At 32.2% G+C, this 15,019-nt stretch overlaps 1 protein-coding gene across 1 annotated transcript; it reads left to right on the top strand.

Moving 5' to 3' along the window:
• The first annotated feature begins 4,929 nt into the window (after nucleotides 1-4,929).
• LOC107011816 (protein RMD5 homolog) lies at nucleotides 4,930-12,762 on the top strand. Its single transcript, XM_015211468.2, has 2 exons — nucleotides 4,930-5,239; nucleotides 11,034-12,762. The coding sequence occupies exon 2, from the start codon at nucleotides 11,088-11,090 to the stop codon at nucleotides 12,246-12,248; it is 1,161 nt and encodes a 386-aa protein (XP_015066954.1). The 5' UTR covers nucleotides 4,930-5,239; nucleotides 11,034-11,087; the 3' UTR covers nucleotides 12,249-12,762.
• Nucleotides 12,763-15,019: the final 2,257 nt, after the last annotated feature.

Below are 15,019 nucleotides of genomic sequence, written 5' to 3'. Positions count from 1 at the left end.
GTTTCCTAATTTGTTGATTTCTGTTTGTTTTCTTTTACCCTTGGCGCGTAAAAGATATTTTGACAAAGTCATGTTGAGGTTTTGTTTGGGAATGAGAATGACCTCAGAGAAAGGAAATCACTATTTGATAATAAGATATAATACATAAATATGACTCTATTTATATTCATAATATATAATATAAAAATATTAATTTATATTTATATTTCACATAAATATAAGAAATTGTAAAACTATTAAAATAGCTTTAATTGTTTTTTTACTAAATAAATAAAAAATTATAAAATCACATAATAAATTATTATAAAATTATTTGGTCTCCGCTTAAATAACCATTTCATTTAACTTTAATTTAATAGAAAAAGTTAAACATAAATTGTGGTGTACATGTCTTTAATATAATCCTCTCGCATAATACGAACAATTTTTTCACGTTGAACTTGCATTTCTCAATAATGTGACCAAGAAAACGAACCAATATTGTTACTTTCAGTTGTATTAAATACAAAACGATAGAAGTAATATTTAGGTGATGGAGTAATAAGAGAACAAATTTATTACTCAACAATCGGTTGGTATGAGATAAAGTGACTATATGTTGGTGAAAATAATAATTTTATGTAAGTGAAAATAATAAATTTTAAAAAGTAATGATATGATTATAAATTTTATTTACATATAAAATAAGTTGTCAATATATATAAATGTAGAGTTGTTTTGACAAATTATAAATTTGTGAATCAATTTTTATATTAAAAACATCTCAAATTGTTAATGGAATTCTCATATCATGATTTTTGAAAAATATTAAATCGCATTTCATGATATGATTTTAACAAGGAGTATAACCACTCTAAAATGCAAAATTGAGGAATATATCCGTCTTTTTTTTTAATTTTAAATATTGAAAATTGTCAAAAATATCTTCAAACTATATAAAATAAATAAAAATGCCTTTTATTTATAGTTAGATCTAAAAATTGTCCTTATCTTCAATATTTTATTTCAAAGTTGGCCTTATGTTATTTAATGGACCACAAAATATTCTTTCCAACTAAATATATTTTTTTATTTTCTTTTTAACATGCTCCTTTTAAATAATATTTTTTTTAATTAGCAAATGTTTATCCTACTTCGATAAATAAAAATAAAAAATGAAAATATTTCTTATTGTATTATAATTATTTTTTATTGTTATATAAAAAAAATAATTAAAAATTTACTATGATTTTATATACATGACATATATTATCTTGAAAGAGTACATGAAGTTATTTTATTTAATTAATAAAATTAGATTAAAAAGAAAAGAATATTTCCTACTTTTTTATTTGTTAAAGTAATTTTAAAAGAAAGAAAACAACAATAAACTCCTTTTAAAATATTTTTATTAGAAAGAACATGTGTTTAAAATATGAGTAACTTTCACATATCGTAAACATAAAATATTTTTGTATGTTATAATTATATTTTGCATAATTGCGCCCCATATCAAACACACACACACACATACACGCACGCACGAATATAAAAAAAATATTTGCATAATTCACTATACATATACAAAGAAACCAATTATGTAATTCGCTAAGCATATATAAAAGGTATACAGAATATCAGTTGTATAATTTGTGTATGTATAAAACGAGAAAGAGAGAAAGACAAAATAAAACTGAGCAACGAAATATTTGTATTGTACAATTATAATTGTATAGGACGAAAATATATGTATTTACATGTGTATATACAATTTTCTCTCGCTTTATACAAATAGAAACACAATTTATATATTTCGAATTTGTTTGTATAAGCGAAAGAGGCGAGGGTGGTGAGAGAAGGGAGAGGGGAGAGGGGAGAAAGGAGAACAAAAATATATGTATATATACAATTTTTCTCCCTTTATACAAACGCAGCCGCATTTTATACATTTGTGTTTGTATAAAAGCGAGAGAGCGGGAGAGTGCCGAGCGAGAGTTTGAGAGAGAGACGAGACTGACAAACAGCTTACTACATGACACAATTAAATCAAAATGTGATTAGAATATTTAATTTGAATTATTAGTTTATCAATTGTAAAAATTTAAGGAATCCCATAGTGTAATTCAATAATTACATTCTGTCCCGACAAAATTTAGTATTTACAAAAAATCCCTTAAATTTGTTGTTCCGTGATACTTTAGACTCTAGTGATACATGGTAAGTCTAAAATGTTGAGAAAAAAATGGGGAAAAAACGGTACAATTAATGTTGTTACTAAAACAGCTTAATTTAAGGTAACGGATCATTAATCACCATAAAATCAGCACGTAATTGGATATTAATTTCAAATTTTGAAAATCAAAGATTATATCATCTATTTTGAAAACATTTTTTATGAACAATCTGTTAAATTTCGAACTACATTAATTTTATTGTTGTTACAGTGGATTTTTCAAGATGAATACTTCGATTTTGATGAGACATTCCGGAATTTGGGTGAACGAATTGCAATATGAAAGTTACAAAATCGATGGAATCGTTGTTGGAGATTCAATTTCGTTTTCTAATCTCAAAGCAGCAATTGCAGCCGAGTTGGATATTGATGTATCAAGGAAAGAAATTGAAATTCGATACATTGTAGAAGGTAACTCCTGTCTGATGAAACTTAAGAACGATATGAGTGTTAAACTATATTTTGAACTGAAAAAAAACGAGCCTGGATTTTCAGTGTATCCATTATGTATTGACACAATTGAAAAGAATAGTGGTACTGTACATAACTTTGATGGAACAAGTGGAGAAATAACGTGTGTGGAAGGCACAACACATGAAAAACATGTGATACATGTCTACTACATGTATCAGTGAATTAACTAAAACATTATAACATGTGATACATATCTAATACATGTATCAGAAACATCGACTAAACAATATACACACTGATTCTATATGTATCATCAAGTACAGTGGATGACGCATTTATTAAACTTAGTGAATGATACATTATAACAATTTTCAAAACATGTATCAGTACATCAACTAAACAACTGATACCTTACTGATACATGATATCAGTTTTCAGAAATTCATACTACATGCAAAACATGTGATACATATCTACTACATGTATCAGTGCATTGACTAAACACTGTACACACTGATTCTATATGTATCATCAAACATAGTTGATGACGCATTTACTAAACTTATTGAATGATACATTATAACAATTTTCAAAACTTCATGATACATATAAAATATTATGATACACAACAAATTCATGTATCAATTCACCATCTAAAACACTATACACACTTATTCAAATGTATCAGCAAGCACACTTGATTCCTTAAAATTTTTACTAATTTTAACAACAGTTTTAAGTACCAAAATACTAATCAAAGACTTTTTCCTATTTTCTTTCCAATTTTCATCGTCGGAATCATATATCCTTCTATTAATTAACGGATCCATTACTATGATGTAATAGAACAATTAACAAAAACAAAAAAGAGAAGAATATACGAATTGATGATGGATTAATAATGAAAAGATGCTGGGTTCAAACGATTACAGATTAAGAAGAAATAGACGATGATGGATTAAGAATAAAAAGAAGAAAAGAATAAAATATGCTGGGTTAAGAAGAATGAAGATGATTATGGAAAAAAAAGAACTGAAACTTGATGGAGTAAGAACAAAACGTCTGAAATTTTTACTTTTTTAAATTTCAAATTTTTTGAATTTTGAAATCTAAAATTTCAAAATTTGGTCTTTTATTTAAAATTAATTAAATTTAATAATTCAAAATCAAAAAGCTGATTTAAAAGGTTGAGTGTTTAAATGGATAAAATTCAAAATTCAAAAACTGATTTAAGAGGTTGAGTGTTTTAATGGAGAAAAAATAGGCATTAAAATGGGTAAATGTGTATTATAGGAAAGAGAATGTAATGTATCTAAAAACTTACACTAAAAAAAAAAAGGAATTATGTAATATTTTAAAAAAGTAGGGAAAATTAGAGAATATAAAAATTATAGTTGTGTATTTAAGTTATTTTTATACAATTTTTCCTTAAAGAAGCTGTAGGGATATTTCTAAATACTCGCATAAATATTAAGGCATCTCCAACCCTGTACTCTATTTCACTCTCCAAATTTAAAGTTCTCTATTTTTCTGACAACCAACTCTAATCTAATTCTCTATTTTACTCTTTTAAAAGGATTCTTTTTTGTTCTTTTCTTGATATTATATTATTATTTCTATTTCATTATTATTTTCTTATTTCATAATATAAATCCGTCTATTATTTTTCTTAAATAATCACTTTTATAAAATATTCATGTAATATATATTCTTTTTCAAAATCTTTTTTAATATATATTACATTTTTAAATAACATAATTAAAAACAAATATTATATAATATGCAAGTTAGTGAACCATTAAAATAAAAGTGAAATCATATAAGCATTACATAAATATTAACTTTCAAGATTATTATGTTGCTCACATAAATGCTTTATTATTGCATTTTTCGTAATTTTTTATGTTTAGCTATAAAATGTTCAAATAGAATATTTTCATTTACCACCATTTTTATCGTTGTAATTGGAGCCTCTACAACATCTTGAATTGGTACATTAAGATAGTCCATCCTCGATTATCATGTTATGCGATATAATACATGTAGTCGTTATATTACGTAGAATTTTCTTTTTTCAAAAACGAGATTGTCTTAGAATAATTACAAAATGTGATTGCAAACTTTCGAATGTACGTTCAACATCTTTTTAATCTGTACTGAACTCTCTAAATATAAAAATGAAGAGTAAAAAAAAGTGAGATTGGAGATAATCTAACAATAATGACTTTTTTTGGTGAGACTATAATATAAACGGAAGACATTTTTATTTAGTTCACAAAATTTAAGAATTTTTCCGTTTTAAAGGATAATACTCAAGCCGTGGGTTCGATTCTTGACACCCTCAACAACTTCCGCAGCATTTTCTTAACCAAATAAAACACAGCAGCCACGGAGGAAACCCTACCCCATCTTCTCGTCTCTTCCACAATCTTCACCTGCAAATCATCCTTTCCTCATCCGCTTCATCGTCCTCCTTGCTCCATCACCCGCTCGAAATCCTGCATGTTGTTAAGTGTTCGATTCGAAATCTTAATCTAGCTTTCTGAGGATTGTTGGAACTTTCTAGACGTTGACTGTTGGGATCATCTTCAGGTTGGAAGATCCGGCTATCGGGTGAGTGTTTATGCTATAATTGTTTGTTGATTGTTACCTGTTATAGTAATAAATTAATCATTTATTCTGAAGATATAGCAGTTATTTTTCAGATCTACGGCCCAGTTCTGAGCTAAGAACATGTAAATTTTTAATTAGTAGCGTGCGGATATTTTACCCTCTTCGTTGCTTGCTCTGTGCTTATTTGTTGAGAATTTGAGGATGAGACGCGTGCTAATGAATTCATTTCCGTTGGAAGCTAGTTCTGATGAATGAAATTTCTGAGTAATAATTTGAGCTCTGTTAATTGGAAGAATTTTCAATCTATATCAGATTAGGAGTATTTTTGTTGTGAATTAGGATCGTCTTAGCTCAACTTTTAGGTTAGTGGGGGCACAATTCAACCAGAAGTTCTTCTAATTCCAGTTACAAATTAAAGCCACAACTAATCCACTGAAGTTTAGACTGGATTTACTCGTTAACATGTACTTTTCTTGAATTCCTCCTTTCAAGCACAAACGAAATCTTTCATGTGTATCAAATCAGAAAGGCCTAGTTACCCAAGCAACAAGTGTAGATATTCCAATATTGTTGAAGTCTGCATCTCACAGTTTCCCTTACATGAAATGGCTTTTGGACATGTACTTTTTCTTGAATTCCTCAATCAAACATAAAACAAATCTTTCATATCAGAAATTGGTAGGTACTGAAGCACTAAGTGCACATATTCAAGTTTCATTGAAATCTGCATCCGTAGTGTGAACACCGTGAAATGGTTTATGTGTAAGTCATTAAGAAAAAATATTTAATTAGAAGGATAGTGCCCTCAATCTTGAGATTTCTGCATTAGATTAGTGTGGTCTAAATGCAGCATCTGAATCTATCTTGCGGTGTCAATTCTTATCTCGTCTGCCAACTAATGTAATTTTTGCAGATCAATTGATCAATTGATCATGTTGAATTGTTTTGGTCATGTTCTATTCTTAACTGTGTGCACACAGACCCTTGAGGATTTCTTGGTTATAAAAGGATAACAAAAATGATGGCTAAATTCTTCATACTTTTGGGTATAACAGCGGATGTGCTATTTGATTTGATTTTGAAACCTAAAGTTTATGCTTCTTTTTTGCTTTCTTCTGTTCAAAATTATCATGAAAAATTATGCATCATCACATACTTCACTATTTTCAATGTAGTCTAATTTTTAGAAAATACTTTCTCTGTTTCATTTGTTTGTCTTACTTTCCTTATTAGTCCATTTTAAAGAGAATGCCTCTTTCCTTATATGTTAACTGTTTAATTTTAAAATTCCATGTGGCATATTTATGATTACAAAATTAAAGGCCGGTTTGGTACATTATACATATTTTTAGTTAACAACCACAAGATTCATAATTTTTGTTTACTTTCTTAGACTCTATGCCCAGACAAACTTAGTCAAATCAATTGAAACGGAGGAGTATGCTGTAAGCCGATGGAACAATGGATGATTTTGTTAAAACACTCGTTGTCAACTTGAAGTGTTTAAGGCGAACTTATTCTTATTTTTCTTATAATTATGTTATTAGGGTCTCTTTCATGCACCTCAAATATTCCACTGATTAATACTTGTTACCTTCTGTAATTAGAGGTTCAAATAACTCTGACCAGTAAGATTTAGGTAGTAGATACAATACAACACCTAGCATATTTTTTTAAAAAACTTAACCCTGGTATAAGAGAACTTGCATAACGTTTGTCACACCCACTTGGAGGAGATCCTTATTTTAAAGGTTCGGTTTTACAAGCAATAAGGACGTCTAGGCTTGATGCAGTACACGTTTCTTGATTGTGGGAAAGGTTTTAAAGGACATAGGACAGTGAAAGTAGTACATATTACTATATTAATGGGGAGTCGAGTGTAAATTTACGATGGCAGGTTGAATGTTGAGATACAACAGTACAATCTGGATCAGTCCTTCATGGTAGCAGATGACTTGCTCAGCCTTTGACATCAAAATGCAATATGTGTTAAATACTATAGTTTCAAAGAGCTTTTTTATGGTAGTTTTGGAAGTCCATAAAGTAGAATATGCAGATGATTGAAGAGAAAAAAGCTCTGAACTAAAACAACATGAGTACTAGTTCTGATATCTCTAGGTTTTGGGCCATTTCGTTGAACCATCCTTTTCATTTTTTTAATTGAACCTTCCTTTTCATTTTTTTAATTGTAGTAGCCTATCTAAACCTCTTTATAAATGACCTGTCCAATATATTCGTTTCAGTAACCTTTCATTGGCATTCTTCGGCTTGTATTTGCTACAGAAACAATATTCATACATATTCACAAATGCATATTCTACTCGAAACATGCTCTTTTTCTTGTGTCCCTTGTGATTTACGTATGGTGGTGTCAAGAACCCTCCTTGAAGTTCTCCTGGGTTGCCATTGTTTAGCGAAAAATGACTATATTTAAGTTAGGCTCTCAAGGTGTAGCGTTCGAAGGGTTTAGGGTGGGTGGTGTCTGTCGTAGTATTGATCTCTTTTAGTGTCTTGCTTTTGATTTCAATTATCATCTGTTGTTCCCTTATTAGTTGCTACATAGACAACCATAAGGTGTCAGGTTCAAAATTTTATGTGATTTCTTCCCATCCATCCAAGTTCTTGTGGAAAGAGTTACTGGTACCTATACTTGTGGCAGGTATAGGTAGCACGTACCTCGCGAAATTAGTCGCTCCAACTGATGTTGTCAACCTCTAGGATATTACTTGTATAACTTGAATAGGTAGAAATATATGAAAAGCTTCTAAGTTTAGAGTGAGATCCTAGTTGCATAGGAAGTCGCACACTTCTTGCTGAAGAGAGTGTCACTAAAGCCATCACCAGAAAGATGAATGGTGTTTGAACGATCCTAGAGAGTAGTGGTGCCGAAGCAGTTGTAGAAAAGAGCGATGTGTGAATTGTCATTGTGGATGAGTGACGCTTGAATGTTTGTAGAGTAGTGACATTGATAGCCAGAGACATGAATGGAACCAACATTCAAAGGAGGCTGTCACGTGTGAGCCAACAACACCCATCGACAAAGCTATCCCAGTCTTTAACAAGATTGTAGAGATACCATGTGAGGTCAGAGAAGACTTATCATTGACATGATCAAATAATAATGTTCAAGAGGGTGCCCATTTATATAGGAGTGTTGGGCTACATACGTGGTGGGTAATTAGTATCTCTATCCTATGAAGGTAACTAAATATTCTATAAGTGAATATAGAGTATCTTAAGGAATCTTATAGAATATTTTATAAGATTTTTCTTATCTAATTACAATAAGTTTTAATTTCTAGACATACATGACTCTAGATGTACACACGTGATATGCAGACATTTGAACGATCTGTTATCTCCTTATGTTGTCCACACTCCAGGTGTTCAAGCATAGTGCAAGGGGCATTAAGAGTCCCATATTTTTTGAGAGAATGAGTTGTCTCCAGTGTTTTGGAAATAGAAGCGGAAAAAAGCGACGAGGGCTTGCTTCACAGAAGTGAGAAGTGCGAAGCCAAGCACACACTTTTTTTTTTAAAAAAGCGACATTTAGTATAAAATAAAAAATATTAAATAACTAAATAGAGATAATATAGTCTTAGATTGAAAGAAATTACATTGGCAAAAATACTCATAAGTCATAACATATAAAGCAAAAAATCAAAAACATAATTAAATCACAAAATATTCGAACTCCTATTCTTCAACAAGATCCTCAAACTCTTCAAGTGTCATAACCAAGGGTTATACTTGGTCATCTTCTTCATCATCAGAAGGCTCATCAACAAGGTTTCGCCTTGAACTAGAACCTCCAACTTCTCTTTCCTTGCCCCTTAATGTACTCCCCCTAAAACTATAAATATTCTCCTCAACACCACTTGCCACAGAAACATCACCATAAGTGGGACTTTCTCCTTCGTACACTTCTTCATCTTGGTGATCTTGTGGTGCTCCAGTTAACCATTCATTTGCCTCATCAATACTATCCAACAAAATTGGATCAATGTTATTACGAGCCTTGTAACGACGCGCCAATGTTCTATTATATTTGATGAACACTAGATCATTGAGGCGTGTCAACTCCAGGCTATTTATCTTTTTACTGTGAATCTGCACATAGTAGAAAGTAATTAATAGGAGGACTTGGGATGATTAAGATATCAATTAAATTAGTAATAACGTATTAATGTAACGTAGTTTCTCGCATGTTCAACATATATTCTTTGATCTCTTCCCTCACTTTATTCGGGACTTTCAGACATACTTTTACATCTCTATAGCCACCCATGAGATGCCTTTTGTGACGAAAGATTCCGCCATTGTATGTCACATCACAAAAGATACATTTGACTTTTGTGTTACTACCAATAGGAGTTCCATATGCCCAAGCCGGATCCCTCTTTTGTGACATCTTGAATGAGAAAATACAAGTTCACTAAATACTACAAACAAAAAGGAAGTTTCAAAAAATAATAAAAAAAGGCTGCTAGCATACACGCTGATCACAAAATAAAAAAAAAGAAAAAGAAAAAAGAATTGAAAAAACAACAACAGAGGAGGCAGCAGTCAGTAATTAGAAACAGAGCTGGCAGCAGAGATGAAAAAAAGAAGAGAAGAAGAAGAAAAAACTAGAGTAGTCGAAACTCAGAGAGATGAAGAGGTGAAGCACAGGCGAAGATTGTATATTTTAGGAGAAAAGAAACTCAGAGAGATGAACTAATAAACATTCGCTAAAAAGAGATGAACAAAAAGTTACCTGCGGTCGAGGTTGAAGAGAGAGGCAGCCTCAGTCGAGATCGTCAGGTGAGAAAGAAGGGAAAGAAGTATCGCGAAAGAAGAGTCGCGAGGAGAGAAAGAAGGGAAAGAGTCGTGAAAGAAGAGTCGTGAGGAGAGAGAAGGTTATATTTCAGATTTTTTTTATAAAAAAAAACCCTAATGTCGCTTTTTTTTTTTTATAGAAAGCGCGCTTTATTGCGCTTTTGCCTTAGGGTCGCTTCTCACTTCTTCATCTGAAGCGAGAGCTTTTTTCAGATCGCCTCGCCTCAAGATAAAAAAGCGCACAAGGGTCGCCTCGCTTTGAAGCGCGCTTTTCTGCGCTTTTCACAACACTGGTTGTCTCTTTACATGATTTGTTGGACAATCTTCATATCATAACCTGACTTCTGTGGTTGATTTAGGCTCAAAAACCATTGTCTTAACATTTCCCTTATTTTTTCTTAGGTTTCAAAGTTTGACAAATTTAATGTGGTGCTTTTTCTTTGTTAACAACAACTTCACATTCGAACTCCAGCAACTATGTTAACTTTTCCTAATGCATCATGTATAAGTCAAACAACTTTATCTTTTGGTCTATTTGCTTCGGTTAAAATGGGCTGAAGAAAGGGATATAGTTGGTTGTGAAGTACTGAAGCATTGATGCAAGGTAGATATCATGTGAGGGGAGAGATGTGTGTGTGTTTTCTCATCTGTCGAGACAATACTGGCAGCTGGTAAAGGTATACAATAAAGTAATTAAAATATTCCATACCTAATTAGTTACTAACTTTTAATCATCCTGTCACCTTTCCGGTTCTTTAAGGATCTTAAACTTTCTTTTAGCTTAGCTTATTAGGATCTTGTGTTCCACAATGATATAAAGTTAGGTAGTTCTTAGGAGTAAAAATATTTTTTGCAGGCACAAGCGCACACAATCAAGTCTGGTGGTTAGGCACTGATGGATTCCTCATTTCCTTTTCCTATCTACTGTTTGTGTCCATGTGTACATGCATAATGACGTTGTATTCTTTTCTTCCAGGGGATTGACAATTTTACACCGAGAAATTCTAGCAGGAATTCGAGAAATTAGAAAATGGAGCTGAGTACCATTAAAGATGCCTTTGATCGTGTCACAAAGAAGCAAAAGGTTGCATCATCAAAGTCTCAAGAAGTGATAGAGCAGATCGGTCATGAAATAGAGCAAGCGCTGTTGAGAATACAGTCAGCTAATGATACTGCTTCTTTGAGTGAACACAAAGTGCTTCTTAGTGAACTTAAAGCCAAGTTGAAGGAAGTTGCTCCACTCAGTCAGATGGAAGGAACACAAAAAGAACTAAATGTTGCACTAAGCAAGTACCCAAAGCTCCTTGAGAAGTCACTCAATCCTGATATATCAAAGGCTTACAGGAATGTTGGTTCTGATATCCATACTGTTAACCAGATAATTGCCAGCCATTTCTACCGGGAAGGCCACTTTGATCTTGGTGATTGTTTCGTGAATGAGGCCAGAGAATCTGAAGCTGCAGGCCAAAAAACTCCTTTTCTGCAAATGTATCAAATACTTGAAGCCATGAGGTGTAGGAACCTGGAGCCAGCTCTGAGTTGGGCCACCACGAATAGTGAGAAACTTAAGCTGACTGGATCTGATATTGAAATGAAGTTACACAGGCAGCAGTTTGTAGAAATTCTGCAAAACAGAGGTAGAGATGGAGCTTTGAATTATGCTAGAACTTTCTTTCCACCTTTTGCCACCAAATATTTGGCAGAGATCCAGAGGCTCATGGCCTGTCTATTGTGGGCTGAGAAACTGGAGTCCTCACCTTACTCAGATTTACTATCACCTCTCCACTGGGATAAATTGGCTGAAGAGCTTGCTCGGCAGTTCTGCAATCTCATGGGTCAATCCTATGAGAGTCCGTTGAGTGTGACCATTGCGGCAGGCGTCCAGGGATTGCCAACCCTTCTGAAACTGATGAATGTGATGACTGGGAAAAAACAGGAATGGCAATCCATGAAACAGTTACCCGTGCCGGTGGACTTGGACAGAGAATTTCAGTTCCACTCTATCTTTGTCTGTCCAGTGAGTCGGGATCAGGCATCTGAGGAGAATCCCCCTATGCTGATGTCTTGTGGGCATGTGCTATGCAAGCAATCTATTACCAAACTGTCAAAGAATAACAACACACGGCCTTTCAAGTGTCCTTACTGCCCCACGGAGGTTGAGGTCGGTCAGTGTAGACAATTGTTCTTCTAATCAGCTTTTGTATTAAAAAATCTTCTTGCTACCCCCCCGCCCCCTCCCCCCTCCTCTTTATCTCTGTGCTCTTTGAACTCAATTCCCGTTCGTTCGTTACATGGTTGATGGTGCCTCTGACCATAGCGTTAATTGTGCTTAAGCTGCTCTATTCTATGTACCATGGTAAATTGGATGTAAATAGGAATTCTTTACCATTTCATGCAAATAAGCTGCCTTAAGTCTTTCAGTTCATATACCTTAGGTCAGCGAATGTGATATGAACTCAAAGGAATGCCTGTGATAGTTCCAAATGTTGTTAAACAAGTCCAGCAATGTGTTGATGATTGATTGGATTGAGCAACAGAATGTGGTCTTTTTGATAACTTATGGTTATAACACCATTTGGTTTCTCCTTGCGGAGTGTTACTATGTATTTAACCAAATCATACCTTGGTGACTCCTTACCTAAAAAGTTTCTGGATAAACTTTCCATGTAAGCTCATGACTTTAAACGGAGTTTTCTTAGTAGGAATATCACCTTCAAGATGTCTATGTCTAAGTCAATTTCTGTTGAATAACCTACAATTGTGTTATCATATATGTGGAGAACAGCCCAACACTTGTGAAGGCGTGATATTTAAGGAACAAACTCCCCTCACATGAGTATATGAAATATCTGTTTACACATCGCCTTAATAGTGCCAAATATAGTTATTTATAAGTAGTAAGACAGTGTGTCAAAAATAGCATACATGGTTGAAGTTTTAACTGTGGTTTGTCCGCCCATTCAAATATCCACTCACTTATTAAGTGTTTTCTGTTTATTGGGACACGTCTCTTTGGATCTTGATATTTTGTTATACTGGTAAAAATAAATAATATTGGCAGCCCCACAAATAGAGAACATGATAAGAATATGAAGACATAAAGTACAGCATCAATGAACCATATAGTAATTGTTTTAGGTATTATGTTTCCCATTGGCTACTTTATCTTATTTTATTGCGACATATAAAGAAGTAAAAAGTAGGTGTCTTTTCGGTTCCAATAGAATTGTTTGGTTTGGATTGGTAAGAATTTGCCTAAAAGGTAGCAGATAAAACGTACCAATTCTTAAGTATTATAGTATAGTAGTAGTTAATTCTCAAAAAGTTCTAACAGTGGTACGCAATTTCAGGAGAAAGACCACCAAAAAAGTAAAAGAAGGTACAGTACTAAGTTCAGTAGGCGTTTGAAAAAATGTAGAGAAACCAACAATATTTTTCCCCCTTTCTTTTAAATTTATGGAGTTAAAAGTTGACGATAGAGTTGTATTTAGTTATACCGTTTGTAAATAATATTTTTAAATTTGGAACACTTCAAGAATTTTTCATAGATAAACATCTTTGTTCAAATAAAATGAAAAAATTTTCCAAAAGAAAAAAAGTAAATATATTTTTTTATCTCTTTTCCTACTTACTTACATTCTTCTTAAACCTTTTTTCTCTTCCTTTGTTGCATTTGCAAAAAAAGCTCTCTATCTTTTTTCCTTAGCTTTCACAAACAAACGTATAGCTAAAGTTACGCTAACGTGGAATTTCATTAAAGTGCATAAATAGATCACTTTTATCTTGCTAATTTTCTCGGGATTTTCAAGAACAGAAGATTTATCTAAAAATTAAATGGAGTTGATCATGATTATGTGTGGTCCATCACTCTAACCATGTGATTAACCCTCCCCACATTTGCTTTTTTCCTATTGGGATTAGAGAGTGCATATTAAAATAATCCCCCCTTGTAAGGTCATTATCTTTCAATTTTAATTTTTTTAAGTCAATTAATATAATGACTTCAAAAGAGAGATGTATATCATGTCATGTGTTTTCATATTTGGCAACAGTGTAGAATTCTCTTGTCTCGTTCAACTTCTCACTTATTATCATTAATTATACAAGTTGATAAATTATATTTTCTCTGTACTTAATATAGAGTTCAAAAAATTTTTTATTTGAAACTTGTGATCTAAAAAAATTAAATAAGTATCTTAAAATTAAATTATGATAAGTTTTATAAACTAAACTAAAGAGTAGTAATTATCCTATTTTCAGTTCAACTAGACTTAAATCTATATATAAGAAGAACATAACTTTTTTATGTCGATGACATTTTTTACAAATAATATTGTCATTTTCATTTTGATGATAATTTGGAGTTGGCATTATTCTCTAGGAGGGAAATTGTATTTATTTGGGCATTAAATTAGTGTGGATTTTTGTGCAATGATTCATGAGAGGTGAGCCCAAGATCATTAGAGAATCGTTTTGATTTAGGTATTCTCTGGAATTATTTGATGAGCAACCAGGCTCCTGTTGGTGTACTTCAATCAATACATCAATATTGTCCTTCATCACAACTAAAGTACAACAACAGTTGTTTTGCATTTATCATTTACTACTAATATATTTATATTTATTATAACACCCACCTTTCCAGTCTCTATTCTTGACTAATACCATCAGCTATTTTGTTTTCATTCATCTTAAAAACAACTTAACAAATTTCAATCCTGAATTAATTGAAGTCTATAGGGCTACTAAACAAGGTTGTATTCTCATCTCTAATAAGATGTTTTCGAATTTATATTCCTCTCTATATGAAATTATCTTTATTAAAAAACGCGTTTTAGCTATTAGTAGTTAGAAATTCGTCATGGGATACCAAACATATCATGCACTACTTTAACCTTGAATTTCCAAAAGAAATACTAAACATTATGAGAAGCAAACAAAAGAGATAAGAGAGACAATTAC

The sequence above is a fragment of the Solanum pennellii genome, chromosome 2 (assembly GCF_001406875.1).
Source record: "Solanum pennellii chromosome 2, SPENNV200".
Classification (NCBI taxonomy): Eukaryota; Viridiplantae; Streptophyta; class Magnoliopsida; order Solanales; family Solanaceae; genus Solanum; species Solanum pennellii.
Note: the sequence above shows the minus strand (reverse complement) of the source record. Positions and strands in the feature narration are given on the sequence as shown.